This window comes from Acinonyx jubatus, chromosome C1 (genome assembly GCF_027475565.1).
Source record: "Acinonyx jubatus isolate Ajub_Pintada_27869175 chromosome C1, VMU_Ajub_asm_v1.0, whole genome shotgun sequence".
In the NCBI taxonomy this organism is placed as follows: domain Eukaryota; kingdom Metazoa; phylum Chordata; class Mammalia; order Carnivora; family Felidae; genus Acinonyx; species Acinonyx jubatus.
This window is the reverse complement of record NC_069381.1, coordinates 52,169,113-52,191,816: the sequence shown is the minus strand read 5'-3', so window position 1 is coordinate 52,191,816 and position 22,704 is coordinate 52,169,113. Positions and strand designations below refer to the sequence as shown.

General features: G+C 39.1%; 1 protein-coding gene across 5 annotated transcripts in view; it reads right to left on the bottom strand.

Annotated features, from left to right (window-relative positions):
• Positions 1–11,938, bottom strand: part of UBE2U (ubiquitin conjugating enzyme E2 U) — a 62,913-nt gene extending 50,975 nt beyond the window's left edge. Inside the window, exons 1-4 of one of the 5 annotated variants that reach the window (XR_008294926.1) lie at positions 10,531–11,934; positions 8,745–8,826; positions 7,639–7,731; positions 3,349–3,446 (exon numbers count right to left, since the gene is read on the bottom strand). Coding sequence is in view for 4 of the 5 variants with exons in the window: in XM_027058994.2 (XP_026914795.1) it covers positions 3,349–3,446; positions 7,639–7,731; positions 8,745–8,826; positions 10,531–10,596 (339 nt within the window). In the remaining variant the exon portion in view is untranslated. Of the gene's footprint in view, positions 1–3,348; positions 3,447–7,638; positions 7,732–8,744; positions 8,827–10,530 lie in introns of those variants that run through there. The other 4 variants (XM_027058994.2, XM_053214188.1, XM_015081935.3 and 1 more) reach the window with 4 other exon arrangements.
• Positions 11,939–22,704: the final 10,766 nt, after the last annotated feature.

Sequence of the window (22,704 nt, the reverse complement as noted above, 5' to 3'; positions counted from 1 at the left end):
CTGTGCCCAAGACCTTTCCGTATAATGTGTACACAAGCTACTACATGTACTTAATGATTTTTAAGAACTGGAATATACTCAAATGTATCAATGAGACACCTTGTTAAAATAGTAAAAAAAAATAAAGGTCCAACTTTTAAATTAGCCATGTGATCGTATGAAAGAACATAAAGCATATTTCCAGAGGATAAGTACAAAACAAACCTGAAGCATTGGTAAACAACTGTAACAGTAGGTACAATTTATAATTTTCAATTAGTTAAAGCCCATGAATTTGGAATTCCTTTTATGGATAGGTGTTGGTATTTACCTTTGCACTATATATTGAAGTACAAGTGTTCTTAAAACATTTTATGAGATTATAAAAATTTTTAGGAGGAAATGAGTAGTATAGTTAGACTTTAAAATATTTTAAACACATTTCAAATGCTACTCCCTTGAAAAACAATGTGATAATTATACGTAGGTCTCATCTGTTATTTAAAGGGAAGTATTCAGAAATGATGGCCTATCCATGTACTGTCCATTACAGTAGGCACTAGCCATATGTGGCTTTTGAAATTTAAATTAAATAAAATAAGTGAAAAACTGAGTCCTCCTCAGTTACACCAGCCACGTTTCAAGTTCTCAGTAGCCATGTGACTAGTGCCCACCGTATTAAGACAGTGCAGATACTGGACATTTCTGTCAGTGCAGAAAGTTCTACTGGGCAGTGCTGACCTCAAAAGGACCATTAAATAGCTATTAAAATATTAACTGCAGCAATATGAAAATTACTTGAGATAAGATATTAAGTGAAAAATAAACAGGTCCAGTAATTTATAGATATAAACCATAATTGAAACAACGCAACAATTCAGGTTCGTTCTTCCATTTGTGTTACTTAGTACCTACTGTCAGCATTGTCCTGGGTAGGTACTGGGGAATCAGAGATGAATTGGACCTGTTCCCTGACCTCGAGGAGCTTCTAGTCCAACAGGAGAAGACAGATAAGAAAACAGTATGTGCTTTACAGTATTACAGTGCCCTGATAGAAATCTGTTTAGAGTACTACTTACTGGGTGGGGGACACAAGAAATTCCTCAAACACCAAACCCATCAGTTCTACCTATGAAAGAAAGTCAGGAAAGGTATCCCAAAGGAGGACTCATTTGCCCTGACTCTGCTGATGGGAGCAGCCGCTTGCCAGACAGACCGAGCAAGAGGGAAGGAGAGACTGGGTTGTCAGGCAGAAACCAGACTGGGCACTTCTCAAGGTCCAAGACTTGCTTGAGTTTGTAACTTTAGAATTGAGAGCTCTATAAATGCTTTTTAACCTGAACTGAACCACGCACTGTGAGTGAAGAAAAGCATGAAGATATAATACGAGGGGGCTGCATGGTACGTCAGGGAGAGAATGAAGCCCAGGTGTGAGGACAAGGGGGTTGTTTGTCAGGCAACAGAACTGAGCTTGACACTGTAGTGAATGTGGGACTGAAAGATTTCAAACAAACAAACAAACAAAAGCAGAGGAGCAAACATTACAGGGATATGTTAATAACAGCAGGATTAGGGGTTTTCTTTATGACTATCAGTGATTTTCTTTTCTTTCTACTATCTTACAGATCTGTGACGTGAGCATGTTTGTTTTATAAATCTATCTGAAAAATAAAAAGACAAACAACTGTGTCATCTACTGGCTTTCCATGATATATTTGGCTGTACTTTGCTGTCACTTTGTTAAAGGTAAGAACAATCATAATATTAACTAGCTTTTATTGAGTTCTTTTCTTGGACCACTCACGATTCTAAGTTCATGTGTTAATTTATTTAATCCTCACAAGTTATACAAGGGAGTTACTAACAGCCCCATTTTACTGATGGAGAATTTCAGGTATTTAGAAGTGAAGAAATTTGTCCAGTGGCACAAAGGTGTGAAGTGGCAGGACGAAGCACCCTGAGCTCAGAGCCCTAAATCTTCCTTTTATTAAATTAGTCTGCAATTCAAATTCTCTATCATTTCATTCTGGATTGCCCTCACTCATTACATTTTGGGAACATTTGGTTTTACTATTCTTCAGGCAGATCCTAATTTGGGTAGAAGAGATTGAAATGTGACTCACTCTGAAGGAATCCAGAAGATCAATCCCAGAGACCTGCGTATCACACTCCCTTACTTCTTTCCAGCGTTTGCTCAAATATCTCTTCCCAAACATGGCCTAACACAGGTAGATGCTCAGTACATATTTGTAGAATGAATGAATGAATGAATAAGCTTGAGCATTTAATCTTCAAAAAGATTATTTTTCTCAGTATATACTAAGATGACTACACAGAACATTTTTTTTCCAAAAATAAGAAACAGAATTTCTGTTATAATTCTGTGTGATGGAGAGAATTCAATTAAGCCAGAATACTTTATTCTCTAAGTATTCCAGATAATCAACATTTAATAGTTTATCTTCAGATATTATTAATGATATAAGTAGGTCCATGGAAAAGACATCGCTGAGCTGGATTATAGGTGGTCAAAGCAAGTGCCACTGAAATAATTTATTTTAGCACCAGAGGAGAAAGGAGGCTCATTGAGGGGCAGAAATAACACAACACTGAGGCATGCTTCTTAGGATGATGCATCCAAGAGGCAAGGGGGCATTCCAGAAACAGGCATCAGTCTGGGGGGGGGGGGGGGCGGGGAATCCCTGGTTTAATTGTTCCCTGGGTTTGATATGAAAGTTATAAAAGAGCAAGTCGCTAGCACTGTCAGAAGCCAAGCTGATAAAGCTGAACATTTTAAGTTCTAGCCATTTGATTCACCTCTCTGAGCAAGGCAAGATTCATGAATGAAGAAGGATCACATCCAATATTATGAAGTGAAGTTAGAAGCCAAAAGAAAACTTAAGACTGTATTTCTAGAATTGAAACCATCCAGTTCTTTTTTTAAATAAAATATGCATTCTCTCATTGTAAAGGGACCTAACTATCAATTTCACTTTAAAATAATAATCTTTGTAAGTCCCACTTTATAACCTTGGTGTAAAAATGTTATTGATTTACATAAGCTTACTCAAATCCTTCAAACATTTAAATATGCATTGTACATCTTATTCCTTATATTTTGAATAACTGGGAGAGTTCAAAGTATTAAAGACAGCATTAGGGGTGCCTGGGAGGCTCGGTCGGTTAAGCATTTGACTCTTGATTTTGAGAGTGGTCATGGTCATGAGATCGAGCCCCACATTGGGCTCTGAGCTGACAGTGTGAAGCCTGCTTGGGATTCTCTCTCTCTCTGACCCTCCCCACTTCTCAAAATAAATAAATAAACTTGTAAACAAATTTAAAGAGAACACTGTATTACTCTGTTCTTACCTGGAGGGTAAATAGAATGCTGCTCAATGTATAGCTTGTATTCCACTTAGCAGGGTTGTCCAAAAAATCTATACAGGCCCGACCAGAATTTTGGTCTACTGTATTGAAATAATACATTAATATTGACACATATAATAAAATTATTATTTACAGTTTATGAACATCAAAATATCACAGGCAAAATCAGAAAGCAAATGAGAAAGCAGAAAAGTATTTTCAGTGAATGTGACTGGCAGTTGATATAGTGTAGCTGTTAAAAGCATACACATAGATCTGAACATTGACTCCCCTGCTTTGTCAGCTCTGTGACCTTGAGCAATTTAACTTTACCTCTCTAGGTCTCACTTTCCTAATGTGTGAAAGGGGGATACAATGAAAGAAACTATCTTCACTGAAAAGAATTAAAAGATAAAGTATGTTTTATTAGCATATTAAAAACTCTTGTAAATAATAAGAGAAACATTTGTACCCTAATAGAAAAACCTTGCCATAAAAAGCTAAGAAGTGAAAAGAAAATTGTGAAAAGGTGAAAAGAGAGCTGTTGGATTTGACATTGTGTTGTAAAACTATAATAATTATAACCCTGGAGTGGGATGTGAGATTAAACAATGTGATAAGAGCCTTTAGAAACAAATCCTACTATGGGTTACAATTGTTGTATGTTAAAAGTGCAATTATGAGTCAGCGGCAAAAGAAACGATAATCAACAAGTGTGCAGACTACTCATTGTCCTCTGGTATCTACTCTTCCTTTCTTCCATTTCTTCTGTGATAAGAAGCTCTATGCCTGCCCCCATCTCCAACCCTCTCTGTGATTTTAGATAAATACATGGTTGCCCGCATTTTCCCCAGCCTTTCCTCCAGCGAGATGTGACCATGTAACTAAGATGTAATCGCGGGATATCAGCAGAAGGAAAGTGTGCAACTTCTACATCATATTTCCTGAAGGAAGCTGTTTTGCCCTCTGTGGTTCCCCCCCTTCCCACTGGTCACAGAGTAAATGCCTTACATCCAGAAATGATACTGCATGATGAGGACAGCAAAACCTCTCTGCCAGCTTTGTTCTGTTATATACAGATTGGAAAGATACATAGAGCTTAGCATATCCCCTGACACTGTTAATTAACTAAATCAGTATTTTATTTTATTTTGTTAAAAAATTTTTTGTAATGTTTGTTTTTGAGAGAGGCGGGGTGGGGGTGGGGGGAGAGAAGCAGAGAGAGAGGGAGACACAATCCAAAGCAGGCTCCAGGCTCCTAGCTGTCAGCACAGGCCCCACGTGGGGCTCAAACTTGCGAACCATGAGATTATGACCTGAGCCAAAGTCAGATGCTTAACCAACTGAGCCACTCAGGCACCTCAGTTAACTAAATCGGTATTTTAAAGAAAGACTAGAGTTAAATATGACAAATAAGACTACAGAATAACTAAAAGAATATTAAAATGATGATTTGATTGTGTTTGGGGAAAGGGTCATCAAAGTTAAAAGATAATTACAAAAATCTCAAAGGACAAGACTAATAGATATGATTACATGAAAAATTTTAAATCCCAGATATAAAAGAGCCAGCATAAGCAAAATTTAAAAATTAGTGACAGAGGGAAATATTTGCCACATCGAAGACAATGTAATAAACATTGCCAAGTCTGACAATTTGCAAAATAAGAAATACCATCAACAGACATGAAAAAATGTTTAACTCACAAATATTCAAAGAAGTGCTTATTAAAATAAAAAAGTGAGATTTTTATAAAATTGGCAAAAAAAAAAAAAAAGTCTCTGAAGTTTCCATGCCCAGAATTGGAGAGTGATAAAATGAGAACTTTGTACACAGTTACTGGTGGAAGTGTAAATAGCATCCAGAAAGGCAACTTGGCTTTATGTATCTAAACACTTAGAACTATATACAGCCATCTTTTGGAGTTTGGGGGCTAATAAATAATACTCTGCTCCTCCTGAGTTCATACATAATGAAACAGGCCTAACTGTGAAACATCAACTTTACTGTAGGTTAGATCGATATGGAGAATGCATGATCAATGGCTTTAATCAAGCTCCACAAAAAGCCCCCCTGATTTGGACTTAACACCCAAACTGAAGGCCTCCCGTTTTTTGCCTGGAGAAAGTGAGATGGCACCCATTCTCTGGGAAGGCTGGTTGGAAATAAAGTGTTGAAAAAGTGCTGAGGCACACGTGTTCAATTTTTCCTCCTATTTCCCCAACAGAGAAGTCACTCAAGTAGTGACGGAGGGAAAGACCAGCAATCACAGATGTTCTATACTTTCTCTCCTTGAGACAGAAGCTCTTTGTACTTTGTGGAAATGGAAGGTTTGTAACTATGAGTTAAGAAGACCACCTGCCCCCCCATATTTAACCAGTAACTTCATTTGTGTTTATTTTAAGCAAATAATAGAAAACATACACAATGAATTTTGTACCATAAATTTAATTTTATCCCTTAAAAATAGGGATTTTTTTAAATTACAAAGTAATAATGTACTTGGAAAGAATTATATGAAAGTATATAAAGTAAAATATGAAAACTCCCTTGCCTACTAATGCCACTCTTTAGAATTATTACTAGTTGGACTATACAAATATACACACACATGTGTGCATGTGAGTGTGTGTATGGTTTTTGTTTTTTCATTAAATGGAATTATATCTTACATGTTATTCTTTGAAGTGTGTTTTTTTTTCCATTTAACAGTGAATCATCAACATATTTCCAGACTTACTTACTTATTTATTTATTTATTTATTTATTTATTTATTTGATGTTTGTTTGTTTAGAGAGCTCTTGCAGGTGAGAGCAGGAGAGGGGCAGAGAGAGACAGAATTCCAAGCAGGCTCCGCACCGTCAGCACAGAGCCTGATGTGAGGTTTGATCTCACAAGTGCAAGATCATAACTTGAGCCAAAATCAAGAGTCGGATGCTTAACCGACTGACCCATCCAGGTGTCAATGGACATATTTATTTAAAAATATTTGAACACCAGATATATGCCAAGTAGTGAATATTCTTGGAATATAGCAATGACCAAAAAGTCTTGCTTTTATATATCTTCCTTGTTATGTATATAGCTGTAAGATATTTTATTTAAAAATTCCAATATCAATGGACACTGGTGTTTATCTCCCTTTTTACTGTTTCCAACATTGTTATTGGGAACAAACATCTTTAAATATTAAACATACTCTTCCACACTTGTGCTACTATTTCTATGGAATCATTTATAAATATGGTATTACATGGATTTAGGGCTGTTTGTCCTTTATTGCTGATTAGAAACTGTCAAACTGCTTCCCACATAGGTCACACTAAGGTCATCATTATGTCAGAGAGCCCATGTTTGCCTACCCCTACTAAAATTGTGTAGATTTTTAACATTTTGTAAACATAAGCAATGAATCATAATTTTTGTTTTAATATGCATTTACTTTCTTACTAGTGTGGCTGAACATCTTTTTGTGTTTATTTTTGTTATGTTTCTTCTATAAAGTGTTTGTTTATAACTTTTGCCCATTTTTCTATTGCTTTAATTTTTCTTATTGATTCTTAAGTGCTCTTTATATGTTGTAGATATTCTGTTCTCATTGCAAATATTTTCCCTTGGTTTGCAAAAGTCATGTGTTTTGTCTCTGTTTATAATATTGTTGGACATAGAGAAGTTTTAAAAAGTTTATATAGTTTAATGTACCATGCTTTTTTCATGGATTCTAGGTTTTATCATATTTGAAAAGGCCTTCCTCATCAAGCTGATAAAAATTTCTATTAGATTTTCTTCTTTTTAGTATGTAAAACTTTTAGATTTTTGATATATCAGGAATGCACTTTGTATATAACTTGAACAGCATTCTAATTTCTTTCTAAAATGTTAATTTGTCAGTGCATCATTTTTTATGATAAAAAAATTAGACCCAACGAGAATATTGAACAATACGAGAATAGTTAAGTTTATCATTTGGTCATCAAAAATGACCTTTGAAGAACGTCTAATAATGCAGAAATAAACATGTCATTTTAAAAACTTCATATGTAATATTTCAACTATGTAGAAAAAATACATACATAGTAAAAAGAAAATAAATTTAAGTGTTGAGAGCAATAGCTCTCTGAGTTAGGATTCAAGTTGATAATTTTATCGTGCCTTTGCATATTTTACCCAATAAGCATGCTTACTAATATAACCATAACAAAGTTGTTAAAAAGAAACATTTTTAAACACTTATGAGGAACAAGGACAATAGGGACAGAGCCCCAATGAAGAAATCTCATTTGGTCCTTACCATTTGGATGAAAAGGAATTGTTAAGAATTTCACAACTGGAGGCACCAAATTGTACTCCGATGTAAAATTTATTGTCAGTTGGAAAAATAATCCTATGGTAAAGACACAAACATTTTTACAGAAGTGTCATGTGGCAATGAATACCTGAAACCTGAAGTTTCTCTACACGTTAGCCTCCTCAAGGTCCCTGGATTTTTATTTATAAGTAAATTGGATCACAGGGTATGTAGACTCCCCTACACAGTATAACACACTCTGCACAATCTAATCCCACTGTGTTTTCAGCCTGCTTCCCATCAACCCTTTTTGCCCACTGACTCCATCCCTTAACACCTGCCTCCTGCACTGTATTGCTCATATTTACTGAACTCACTGTTCCAGAACCATTTCTTGTTGATAAGCTTTTGCCATGCTGTTCACTCAGACTGAATTTCCTTCCTCTCCTTCTAAACCTGACAAACTTTTACCCGCTCTTAAGGATTCAACTCAAGTGTCACTTCCCTGAGAAGCCACTCCTGACTTTCCAAGGTGAAATTAACTAATCACTGCCTCCTCAGCATTCCATTCAAAATCCATTACTATCACGTATTATATATTTTTTTTACAATTATCCACTTAATGTTTCTCTCCCCTGCTTCACTAGACAAATCTATCTTGTTAAACCACAAAGAAAAAGTGCATGGTCATTAATGTTTATAGTGGCCCAGTCTTCTTAAAAATTTGATTTGTGAAAATTTGGGGGGAAAATCACAGAGGAAAGAAGTGAGAGATAATTGTGGGATTTCTGTGCAAGTAGGAATTTTGATAGCTATTCTCTGATTTCATGGAAGGCTTACATGATATTCCCAATTGATATACTTTACTGTGTCTGCTTCTTAAAAATGTAAGAACATTAACATTTGGCAAAAGGAAAAATTCAAATCTAAAATTTCCATCTATGTTGACAAATGGCAAGAAATTAAGCCACATAATGAAAAAATAACACGCGAATACTTCTAAAATTTAGAGAATTTATATATTATAACCTTATTATATACATGAAAGAAAATAGGCTGATAATGGCATAAAGACTTTTAAAAAGCAAATTAGTTTTGAAAACACAAACCTTGCCAAACTGTATTCTGTAGACCTTGAATACTAGCTCCCCATTCCATCAGATCTTCACTTACAGGAAAGGCAGTAATACCCTTTAATTTAAAAAACAAAGCAAAGTGGAAGATTAAATATCACAGCTTTGAAGATCAGATGTCAAATTACAATGAACTCCAAAAACTCCACTTTTTCTTTTCCTGATAAATTTATTTATTTGTTGATTTGGGGAGATGCTAGATATTGTCTTATTACACAGAAGTTAAGGTAGATTCCAAGAAATACACACAATAATAAATTTAAAATAAATCATAAGCATGGAAATTGCAAGCGGGACTACAAAGTCAAGACTGAGATGTGTGGCTTATATAAATCAATAGTAATTTAAGGTTTCAAATAGAAAAGAAGGAAAGAGTTGGAAAGCAGGAATTTCTTCAGAGCTTTAAAAAACTATATGGATGCTCTATTGAAGGAATGAAGTAAAAAATTTTCATTAAGAAAAACACAATTCCAAAATTATGCTTGTATATAAAAATAAAATTTTCATATACTTGAGGTACTGTCCCAATGGATGGACAAGAATGTATTTCATGGAAAACTTTATCACTTATGCTGAGGAATACTTAAATATAGTTGACAAACATTTCTGAGCAACCACATCATTATTAAGTATGTTAAATGCTAGTCTGGATAAACATTATAATATTTCCATTTTCTCCATTATTTATATTTACATATCACTTCTCCCTTCATCAAATTCTCTTTTACGAGAGAACTACAAAGTTCAGGTAGAGCAGAAACAACATCAAATGTTAGGTTTGTGCATCTGGGATGTTTGTTGTTGGACTCAATAATTGTTCTAACATCTGCAAGCAAAGACAACACTTCTATAGCAGGGGGTCGAAACAGAAAAAAAACCACTGAACTACACCTGGAGCAACTGTTGATAGCCCTCTGTGCATTCCCTCTAAGGTGGCTTTCTTTCCATTCTTTCTCTTAAGTACCCCCTCCCCCCCCCTTCCATTTTTAATTCTCCATACCATAAGTGATACATCAGCCTGTGGCACCTATGGACCTCACTGTGGTGGCACTCAGGGCAAAGCCTTCCTCTGTGTTAAAATTATAAAGGAAAGGCACTCGTGCATTATGATAGCAGTTGGTGAAAAGTGCACTACACAGTGATTAGTAGAACTTAAGCCTTAAGAGCAAGGGGGTTTGGAATCAGAAAACCCTATGATAGAATCCTGGGGCCAAATATTTACTGAACCTTTCTAAGACTTAGGTAACAAAACACTACTTAAAAAGAAAAGTTTACTTATTTATCTTAGAAGGGGCGGGGCAGAGAGAGAAAGAGAGAGAGAATCTCAAGCAGGCTCCACACCGCCAGAGCAGAGCTAGATATGGCGCTCGAACCCACGGAACAGTGAGATCATGACCTGAACCAAAATCAAGACTCAGACACTTAACCAACTGAGCCACCCAGGCACCCCAGCACTACTTATTTTATGATATTGTAATTAATGAGCCACAGCCCTGCACCTACTAATTACTACTTGCTATTCAGGGCTTAAATACGCATAAATTACTTAGCATAATATGCTCAATATTGTGAACTGTTATTATGAAGTAATAATAATTGTTATTATTATAGTGTTACAGTGCAATCAACTCATTAAATAACAATGCTGTAGTGGCAAATTAGGTTTAACTAAATTATGCCTTCTAGAATAAACACGGATCAAAATGATTTTTAAAAATTTGTACCCCAACGAAACCCATCCCTCCAGGTTCCCGGTACTTACCTTAAAATTGTTCTCCTTCAACTCTTGGAAGTCTCTTTCCAGCAAGAAGTAAGCCCTGCGGTGCATGATAAGGCAGCAAAGGGCCTGGCACTTGTCCCCACACTCCTAGGGTGCACTCTGAGACAGATGTCTGAGATTACTGGTCACTGTCCCACTCCGACATAAATCTTGTTTTCTAGAGCCCCAGAACGCTGTGTCCTCCCAACAGAAGTGGCTCTAAATTGGACATAGAACAGTGACTTTCTTTCTCCTCTGACTTCAAGAAGGAAACCGGGCACGTGCTCAACTGCGGTGTGTGACTGCCGTGCCAGCCCACAGCCTGGTCTCAAGGCAAACTTGGATGAGCACCTGGCACAACCCGTGTCGTCCGTGCGGGCGGCGAGCGGGAGAGGTGTAAGCGCAGGGCAGCGTGGGGCCCTCGTTAGTCGGGTAGTTTACGTTTCACAGGTGTAACTGGGTGCCCGCTTCGCAGGAGGTCGCAAATCGGTTGCCAAGCAACAGAACCCTGCGGGAAAGGAGTGGGGGAGTTTGGCTGCCCCTTATCCAATCAGCGACCGGGGCAGGCCTCTGGAAAGCTTCGCAGCCAATCGTCCAACAGTTTCACTTTGACAGGCCAATGAGATCTGTTGTCAAGACAACAACCCCCGCCCCCCACGCCAACTCAGTCCACCAAGGTGGACTGTACCCAATTAGTGTAGAGGGTGGGGTAAAGTCCCAGGATCTTTCAGAAGCGTTCACTCGCAGTCCTTCTCTGAAATGCTTTCACTCTTCTTTGAATATCAGAAACTGTCTGGTAATAAGTAATCACTACATACAAGTCTGAGCTTATTAATCATAAGGTATATGGCAAGCTATCATTCATAATACGTTACAAATATTACTGTCTTCAAACCCGACAGTTACCTTGGGAGGATGCCCCGGGAACAGGGAAGTATTTCAAATGTATCAGGTTCCCATCTTGTGCCACAGGGTTTTGCACTACTTTGCCTTCTCTAGACATTTACCACATTCCTTCCACCCTTTTCCCCCACCACTTTTCCTTCACTCGTCATTCAGATTTAACTTCGCCCTCATGGAATCTTTCTTTTGTGATCCTAGAGACCCTGTGTTTACCTCCTCGTTAGCATTTATCACACTGGATCACAACTGCCTGTCGTCTTCTACAGCAGACTGTGAGCTACTGAAAGGTGCTCGCTTGACAGTGCCGACTACAGAAGTTGACATCATTGTTCAGAGTACCTTTTGGTTAGCTAGTTATTTAGCTAATTTTACAGAAACTGGCTATCAGTTAAATTAGTTCATGCATTCCACAAACATTAAGGACTTCTTATGTGCCATGAAAACAATTCAAATGAAGTGACTGCCTTTATGTCTCCTTTATGCTTTATGGCTCCAGGGTACAATAAAGTACACAAAAACAAAACAAGTATACAAAACAAAAATCATAATTTCAGATCGCAGTAGGTGCTGGCTAGACAGTAAAAGAGTAATGTGACAGAGAGTGCAGTAGGTAGTTAAGGGTTAGATATGGTGGTCAAGGAAGGCCTCTGTCAGGAGTGGTTTTTGAGATGATACCTGAAAGATAAGATGAAAAGGATCCAGCTTTATGCAACTGAGGGCAGATACTTCCAGGAAGATGAAAACACAGTAGTTATAGTCAGGGAAAAGCTAGGCTTAAAAAAGGAACCAGGGAGGGCTAGAGAGACTAGAGGGAGATATAATTAGGGTGGGGCCCTCCCTACATGGTGGGAGGTTTGGGTTTTATTTGAATAGCCATGGGGATCCATTCAATGGTTTAAGCCAAAGAGAGTCATGCTCTGATTTCCATTTACAAAATTTCTCTGGCTGCTTTGTGTGGAGAATGGATTGTGGGGAAGACAATTTAGAAGGCTCCCATGGTCAATTTCATGTTCAGGTATGATAGCTTACAGATTCCCAACAATGTATTAATTTTACTAACATTGTAGCACAATAAAATGATTTTATTCTGTTACATAAAACTGACTATAAAAGAATTTTTCCTATTAAAATATCAAGTAGGATCTAAGATCGAACTTTTTTGGCTACCTTTTATATCCAATAGATTTTAACTTGGACCTTATAGAACTGTGAATGTAGAGTGAAAGTGAAGACAGGATATTTTAGTGAGAAGAGAGTATACCCAATTTGAGGGTTTAGCTAGATTTCTTGATGATATGGTGGTTCTGTGGCTCCTTTGACCCTGTAGGGGAACACTGTGATAGTAATTGCATAATCCTTTGTCTTTTCTTTACAATTTTGTTCTAGGGAAAATTATGTTAAGGTAAAAGGAAAAGGTAAAATTAAAACATTCTTTGTTCTGAATTTTTAGAAATTGGTATTTATATGGGTAACTTCAATGCAATGAAAATCAAGTTGGTAGATTCTCATATGACCCCTAAAGTTGATATTACTAGCCTTGATTTCTCCTTGGGACTTCAGCATCGTGTACTCAATTGCCTGGTTCTCAGCCAGCTGTTTCAAAGACATTTCAGATTCAAAATGTCCAAAAATGAACTAAATACCTTTCCTCCTCTTCACTAGCCTCCTATTCCATTTTGTTCATCCAGTTTCTCAAGCTGGAAATCTGAAGTTCCCCTCTGACTTCTCTTCCTCATGACTCACCTTCAAGTACTCAACCAGACCCGCTGCTTTTCTAGCTTCTTCTCGAGCCTTATTACCAGTACCCAAGTTCACAGCCTTGTTATTCTTGCTAGAACACAGAGCATCTTTATACTATACTCTCTGCCTCCAGACTTGTGTGTCATGATACCTCACAGTAATGTATGTAAAACTAACATGTGATCATGTAATTCTCTGTTTAAAATACTGCAAAAGATTCCCTTCACCACCCCAGCTTACCCTGCCTACCTCCATTTTTGGGGTTTTAAATGTGGATTGACTTCGAAGGGTATAGATCTGGGGGCTGTAATTGTGGGCCACCTTGTATTTGCCTGTATATCTGTATGTGTGTGCACATAGGCTTTTTTTTTTTTTTTTTTTGTAGAACAGGGTCAGGGAATTCATTAATTTTAATAATCACCTGTGATGTAAAAAGCTTAAGAGACCATGCACTATAGAATTAAATCCAAGCTTCTTAACATGGCACTACAAAACTTCCATGATATTTTTCCTATTGACCTTTCCTTTATTGATGCCCATTCTGCTTCATATTTGAAACAGCAGCACTGAACTGCTTGTCTTTTCCCTGTATCACCTTGCCTAGGCTCTCTACCTGGACTTTCTTCCTCTTCTTTATCTGGCTAACCAGCTCTTACAGATTGCTGAAAGACATCAATTCCTTCTCAGACTCTTCCTAAACCACCATGATGGGTTATGTTCTCATTTAACCTGGGCACATCTTTGTGGATTGTTACCACATTATTTTGAAATGATCTATTCCTGGCTTTTTCTTCCTCACAGAATGTAAATTCCTAAGGGCGTGGAGACCTGTTTATTCATCACTGAATTCCCAGCACCAAGCACCTGGCTCAGGGGGACAACACTTTCTGCTGATTGAATTGAACTTAGCAGATAAAAAATTGGGGGGTGGGGTGGGCAGGAGAGTGACCCTTTCATGACAGGACCAGATGTAAGCAGAAGAAGGGGTTTGCAAAGATGGGGGGGTGGGCGGTGGGTGATTTAGGGGAGTTTGTCTAGCCCCATGGGAACATAGCAGGTTCAAGTTGGCAGTATAGAGACAAAGTAGACAATGGAGCAGAAGAATCAGTGACAGCAGGAGCCCACGGAGCAGAGGGGCTAGAGAGCTGCAGGCAGGACATAGATTGTAAACGCAATCCCCAGGGCACCAAGAGGAAGGCATAGGTACTTAGAAGGGTCCGCAACCAGTGGGCCTCAAAGGACAAACAGGTTAGAACTCCTGGAACTGTTTTGGGAATGAAAATGCTAAGAAATACAGAGCTTCCTGCCAGTCGGCCTCTGGAGGCTTGGCCCTATTGGATTTGGAGGTACTAAGTAAAAGGGATCACAGTTGTACTTGCTGGCTGTCCATCATCCTGTGTTGTTATAATTCCCTTAGCTCCTGTGTGGATGGGAGACAAGCTCTGGTTACAGAGGCTCCTGAGCTGATAAGCAGAACTGGGGCTTTGGTAAGGGGTAGGAGTGTGATGTGTGTGCATACGTGTGCAAGCATTGAGCATGTGGGTAGCGACTGGCTAGGTTTGGTCTCGCATTAATAGCAGCAGGAGCTGGAAACTAGTAACATCAGCTGTACAAATATCTGAGTCTCTTAAAATTGCAAACTTCTAAGTAGAGGTCCATCTGAAAATATTTTTCTCTGTATAGACTCACCTTCCATTTATTATAGCATATGTTTTAATAAAATTTCCCCATACATGATAGCACTGATGTTATGTCCTTGCCACTTCTCCTAAGCCATGTTCTTTTCTGCCTTGTTCATCAGATGTATTGTTGTGGGTGTTTGTATTTTAGATAAACCAACACAATCAGGAAAATAAATCCCATCTGTAGTCCTTCCACTGTCTTTTTGTTTAGGTCTATTGATTTATTTTGAGAGAGAGAGACAGAGAGACAGAGAGAAAGAGAGCGCGTGCGCACTCAAGTGGGGGATGGCCAGAGAGTCATGAACCATGAGATCATGACTTGAGCAGAAATCAAGAGTTAGACACCCAACTGAATGAGCCACCCAGGCGCCCCTCCACTGTCTAAGTTTATTAGTAAGTCTGGGTAAATAATGTGTGCTGTCGAGACAGACCTGGGTTGTATCCCAAGATACCTATGTTTTAGTAGCGGCATAGCCTTGAAAAAGTTAGCCTCCCTCCCTGTACCTGCATTTCTTCACCTGTAGTATCCAGCCAGTAATAGCTACTTCTCAGAATCATTGTGAGGGTTGAAAGCAGTTAATGCCTGCTGAGCGCTCAGTCACTGGCTGGGGTAGAGTGATAGTCAACACCTATGCTGACCGTGGGCTGGGCACAGGGTTCTACGTGTTTCATGGTAATTCACTTCATCCTCAGAAACGACTCTGTAAGGTAGGTACTATTTTGATTCCAATTTTTATCGATGAGGGAGATACACAGTCACACAGCTGGAATGCAGCAGCCAGGACGCAACCCCAGGGTATCTAGCTCTGGAGTCCATGCTTTTGACCACTAGGCTACCCTGCCTCACAAATGTTTCATGTTCTACCAAGTGAGCTCTCTGGGCTTCTTTCAAAAATTATTGCTACTTTTGGGGCACCTGGGTGGCTCAGTCAGTTAAGCAATTTTCCAGCTGAATTTCTACTTGTTTGCTTTCTGAGTTTTCCTCCACTAAAATGTAAACCCAAGAAAGCTGGACAATTGCTATATAATAAAATAATGTCTGGTATGTAATAAAGGCCCAATATAAATCTACTAGCTAAATGTGTACTCTGTCTTTTCTTTTAGATTATAAATTCATTAAGAACTCAGTCTGACTTCTGTAACTTTTTTAAATGTTTATTTATTTTGAGAAAGAGAGAAAGAAAGAGGGGGGTAGAGAGAGAGGGAGAAAGAGAACCCCAAGCAGGCTCTATGCTGTGAGCGTGGACCCAGACACAGGGCTCTATCCCAAGAACTGTGAGATCGTGACCTGAGCCAAAACCAAGAGTTGGTCCCTTAACTGACTGAGCCTTAATTCCTGGAACTTACAAATATGTAGCACTCTGCATGCAGCTGCAAAAAAAAAAAAAAAAAAAAAAAAAAAAAAAAAAAAAAAGTGTACGAACTACAAAATAATTATTTTTACATTAAATTATTACTTTTGAAAATTTAAGTGGACAATAGATTTTATTAAGTCCTACTATACACTTTTTTTTTTTTTTTTGGCTTTGTCTTTCAGTCTTTCCCCTTGAAAGTAGGCCTAGAGGATTGGAAGGAGAAAAGTTGCATTACATTTCTTATGGTTGGCAGAATTCTAAGATGACCTTCAAGATCTCCACCCACTGCATACTCCTTAGGACTATGAATATGATGTATTTTACTCTTGCAATTAAGTTAAATGGTGTAGTTGATTTTAAGAATGGTGAGCCTGACCTAATCAGGTGAGCCCTTAAAAGAGACTGGACTCTTCCTGAAATCAGTAACTGAAAGCGTGAGAAGGAGTCATTGTGAGGGAGATTCCCTTTTGCTACTTTTGAAAATTAAGGGAGCTATGTGGCAAGGAATGTGGGCAGCCTCTAGAAGCTGACAGTGGCCTCTGGCTAACATCCAGTAAGAGAACAAGGGCTTCAGTACTACAACCAGAAGCTACTGAATTCTGCCACAAACACATGACCTTGGAAGAGAACCTGAACTCCAGATCAGAATTCAACTTGGCTAACACTTTGTGAGACCCTGAACAGGGATTCCATCATGCCATGCCCAGATCGGACCAACAGGACTGTGGGCTAATAAATGGGCATTGTTTTCAAATATTAAGCCTGTGGTATTTTGTTACACAGTAATGGCTAACTAATACAACTTATCCAGAGCGTACAGTTACTGACCAAGACAAGTTATGTGGCAAAAGGTCAGTCACTTACTGAGTTGGGTTTACCCTGATTTAGTGTAAAAAGAACTTGAAACCAGTTGATAGACATTAACATATGGCTTTAGAGGGCTAGGGGATAAAATGGGTGTGGTATCTGAAAAATGAAAACCGAACCAAGGCTCATATACAAACTTTCACATCCTAGGTGAGCAAAGCGGTGAGCAATGTAATTATTTAACATTTGCAAAGTTACTGAGGCCACCTTCGGCTTTAACAGCCAAGTGTCCCCTCCCCCTCTTTTTAAAAACAAATCTTTCCCTCAGGACTTGGCCAACAGATGTTTTCATTTTACGGAAACTAAAAAACTGCTTTCCTCATCCACCAGGAATATGTCCCAGTACAAAGTGTTAACCTCGTTTGGATTTGAACCCCCATCCTCAAGAACAAAAAAAGGCTGAGGATTGCCAAATGTCAGCTCAGCTGTGAGAAGTGGTTTAAATCATATTTTGACGTATGTTACGCTGTTAACTAGAAAATGAACTGCAGCGCACATGCTTCTAGTAACTCTGGTTTCAAATCATATGATCCCTTCTTTGTCTTGAAGACCTTTTGATGTGCGTTCCCAATATTGAGTTTCTCTGCTTTTAATAATCTTATATTCCTTCCCCAATATAAATGTCATGAAAAATACTGAATGCTAATCTTCAAAGATCAAACAGGAAGAAAGAGGTGGGCAGCATAGTTCAGCGACTTAAATTCCTAAAATTTCTCATTTAAAAATTTTATTTTAGCTTATAAACGTCTAAGCTCAAAGAAATGCTTCGTTCCCCTTTGTAAAGTTGGAAGTTGCAGGCCCTTTCAAATTTCAGAACTGCGTTAATTATAGAATAATTTAGTCTCTCTCCCCATAAGGTACCCAAGATTCAGGGGCCCCTTGATCACTATTCATATCTGAATTTGTGTCTACCTAACAGAGAGGAGCTCAGAACCAATACATGCTGGCTTTGATTTTATATTCTTTGCTTCAGAAAGGATGACCAAAAGGCCAGGTTTGCCTGGGCATAGGGGTTCTCTTGGGAAAAAGGACTTTCAGTGCTAAAACAGGGATAATTCCTGGCAAACTGGCACAGCTAGGTCACCCTACCCAGGGCATCGAGGACATTTTCAGGGTGGGAATTACGTCGACAACTTGATAACAGCTGTTTACTTGTTTTGGAACTTGGTGTTTAAAGGAACCCAACTTGTTTTCCCTGGCAGGCTGGTGCCCAAACCCCATAATCCAAGTTCTAAAACATAGTGTCCAGAATTCCATTAGGAGGGGATTTGGGTCTATAATGAAGGAATGCAGCACTTTACATATGCTCAAATGTTTTAGGAGGATCGGGTCTCCCTTTATTTCATTCTCCACATGAGAACACCAATTGTTGAGAGATACCACATATAATATTATCTAATACAACTGTGACTAAGTGTGTGTGTGTGCGTGTGTGTGTGTGTGTGTATAGGGGTAGGGAACTGCTTAAAAGATGTAATTATTCTGGGCTTCCTTCACATATATTGGTTTAATATACCTCTTCATGGTGCTCTTAGTTGGCCCCAGGGATGATTCCAGAATTTCAACACGGGAGAAGCTTTGAGGTGGCAATCAGCTTGGGGGTATGAGGGATGACATATGGTATAGGGATGGTCTAGGGATATGTCTCGAAGCTGTTTTTACTTAGTGTATGTTTATTAGGGCCGGTTTGAGGGGAAACGATGGAAATTATTGAAGGGCTAAGCCCACCCCACCTCATTGGCACTAATCCTGGGTGTTCTACATTATAGCATGCGCATGAATAATTAGGTGGAATACTTTGAGCTCTAAATATCTTATCACATTAGAAAATAATGTATCTCTTTATAAAAGTTGTTTAAAACACATTGAATAATAGCAACGTTACCACTTTCTGGGCATCTACTATGTGCCAGACAATTCTTAAAGTATTTAAATACATTCTCATTAAATGCTTGTAGCAAGTCTGAAAGACAGATACCCTAGAAAAATTATAAAATTATCTAGACTTTATTTTTTGATAACTTTGTGTCAGGTGCACTTCTCTGCAGCTTACATAAATTAACTCATTTAGGTTAATTAGCTTCAATCCTAGGAAGCAGATACTTTCACAGATGAATAAATATCAGTTCAGAAACTTGTCTCAATTTGCATGGTTACCAAGGGGTGAAAGAGAGATTTAAGCTCAGGCAGTATGACATCAGAACCTTTACTCCTAACCTCTATGCTACATTTACAATATTTTACTGATAAGGAAATTGACATTCCCTTACTTACTCAAGGTTATCCAGATCATTTGCAGGAACACTTAAAAAGTATGCGCTGTATTCTCCCAGTCTCTTTATTCGGGACCCATGAAGGAGGGCTAAGGATAGTGTTTTATGCTATATCTGAGGAATTTATAGGAGATTTTTTCATTGTTTATTATTTTTTTTGAGAGAGAGTGAAAGAGAGAAAGAGAGAGAGAGAGAGAGAGAGAGAACGAGTGGGGGAGGGGCAGAGAGAGGGAGGGAGACACAGAATCTGAAGCAGGCTCCAGGCTCTGAGCTGTCAGCACAGAGCCTGATGTGGGGCTCAAACCCACAAACTATGGGATCATGACCTGAGCCAAAGTCAGACACTTAACCAACTAAGCCACCCAGGTGCCCCTATAAGAGATTTTAAGGTAGCTTTTCTGGTACATTCTTGAATGGTTCTGAGGTTATAATTTTCAGAATCTCCCTAATTTTGATAAGCTGCTTTGACAACTATTGCTCTAATGCAGAGATGGCTAGTAAGTTTCATCTCTGTTGCCATTTCTGATTGATTAGTAGGTTATCCAGGGCAGTATGTTGAAAATTTTAAGGCTAACTCTGAGTCTGCTGGAAAAGCATCTATTAGTGACATTTGGCATGAATGCAAGAGGAGAGAAGGGTGCTGGTGCTGTGGGTTTGCTTTTTCATTCACCCAGGGCTTCAGCTGAGTGGAGATTGTGTTCTTGTTCCCAACTACTTGCCCCCTTCCCTGCAAGGAGATTCTATATCCCTACCTGTGACTGTGAGGGTATGGCTGCACTGCCTCTCAGCAGGGTGAGATACATCCATGTCCTACAGTTGGGTTCATCTGCAGAGTTTGTGTTGACCCGGAGAATATGAGAAAAGGACGTGGCATACAGCATGTCCAAGCAGAACGTTTTCAAGTGCCCATATTTCAGTTCTGCCCCTTGCTCTTTTTTTTTTTTTCCCCAGGCCATAAGAACAGCTGGTCCTTCCAAGACCTGGGAGCAGGGCTGCAGCCCCAGACCTACCTCTGCTGACTGATGGAAATGAGAAGTAAACATAATGCAAGTCCCTGAGATTTTGGAGGTATGACTGCAGCCAAGCTGACCAATACAATGAATACACTCTGTTTCCAGAGTGAATTTGGGAAGTACAAATAAGTACTGTCATTTTGCCTGATTATTAGTTTTAGTCTTCCTAGGTTGATTCTTAGTTAACATCTAGATCACGCAATTGGGGTGTTTCAGTCTCCTTCAAGTAAGTGATCTTAATGGGTGTAGACTCAAAAGAAACCTTTCAGGGAATTGTATTAGAATAGGCCTGGATGACAGATGAAATGACCGTTTCTCTGTCCAAGGATTGCATTGGTCAAGGACCACTTGGTGTAGGATGAAGCCTGACCTCTCCCTATTTCTGCTGCAAAATTCACATGCCTCTAAGGTCAGGGAGAGCTTTAGCACTAATTTATGATCGTGGGCAGCAAGTTCTGTTGTTTTGCATGGGATGTGGATTTTGGTCAAGAGCACATGTCCAACAAAGACTGATATTGAGAACCACTCTCCTTCAAGTGGAACATTCCCTGAATTATCTTTATTCAGCATGTCAGGATACTGGCCTTTTTCAAAGTGTAAGGGATGTCCTATCTAATCTTAAAGAGGGGACTTTCTCCCAACTTTACCATTCCCAGATAAGAATATTTACTAACCTGGTCACTTTGGTGAGACTATGCACCATGTCAGGCCTTGTCAGCAAATGTTATAGTACTCGTTTGTGAATATGCATTTCATAGGCGCATATGATTCAGCTAGTCATAAATATGTCAGCAGACTTTCTCCCTGTATGTCTCCATTTTTTTAAATCTTCCCCGCCTAATTTCCTAGGGGATTACAATGACCTTGAGAACTCTGATGGTTTGTAAGTCTCTCCTTCCTCCGAGTTAACAGACTCCTTAGTACTCTTGGCATTTATGGTAACAAACTTCAGGTGCAGTCGTATTTTGGCTGCAAACAAGTTCCTCTTAGGCATGTGATCCCTTGTTCCTTCTCTTCTAAACTAGCATTTTCTCCTTAGCTTTTAAACTATTGCCCTAAAAAAATGCTATATAAATTAAGAGTATGAGCTTCACCCCTAGCACCTCCCGTGGCTCCTTATTGTCCTCCTTCAGAGCTTTCAGTCTCTACAGGCTGTGGGGAGCACAGAAACACAGCCAGCCAGCGAGGTCCGATGGGCTGCAACTGGCAAAAGAACACAGTGGAATGCGCCACAGGTGACTGCATCCAGCCAAGTGGGTCAAGTTGTCACAGGAAGTTCAGGGGAGAGGGGAGCCTCTGCAGCTGCTTCTGCCTGATGCTTTCTAGGAGCCAGATCTTTCTTCCTCCCAAGAAAGAGCAGCCTATCCCTGACCCGGACTGTGTGAAGTTGCAACACAGAGGAGAGCGCTTTTAGTTGTGTTAATCATCGCTGCAAGGAGTCAGAGAAAGTACACTAAGAGACCAAGTCTTTTGAGCTTGTCCACATGAAGGAAAAAGCTTTTGATTACTACCCAGGAATAGGGGTCTCGAGGGAGCTAGACAAGGTAGTCTTGTCAAAGGCTGGGGCTATTAGTTCTCTATCCAAGACAACAGCTACAAAGCATATAACCAATTGTCAAATGGTTAAAGCAAAAGGATTTTACTGCTTAATTTTTCACTAAAACTTGATTTTCTTTAAGGGGAACCAAAGTGGCAAATGTGTTATTAAATGCTTACACATACATTTCTAAGGATGTAATGACCACACACACCCCCACCACCCCGCCACTCGCCACCTCAATGTTTAGATCATAGGAGAGCTTGTTAAAACACAAACTGCTGGGTTCCATCCCCAGAATTTTGGATTCAGGGCTTCAAAGAGGGGCCTGAGAATTTGCATTTCTGACAAGTTCCAAGGTCTGCTAGTCTGAGGACCACACTCTGTGAACCACTGGGATAGGTAATCATCTTTGAACCACTGGGATAGGTAGATAATAGAGCTCCCTTTAATCAGTAGTTAGTGGTTTGTAGTAGGCATTATCTGAGGTGGTGTTGCAAATTTGCAGATGTTGGTGATTAGGGTAAGGCCCAAATCACAGAGCTGAAGGGATTGGGGATGGTGGGAGGGGAAGAGCCTGGAGAGACAGAAGGAAATAGGAGTGAAGGGCAGACTGAAGAATTCACATGAGAGGGAGAAACCCAACCTGACATCCATCTCACTGCCATGAGAGGTGACTGCTTTATTGAGTTTGATCGCTGAGGTGGTGACAAGAACTGTTCCTAAAACAGATGGATAAGGCCCTGAAGGTTTTATTGTATTCCCTTCTGTATTAAAGAGCAGAATGGACAAGTTTTTTGAACTTTC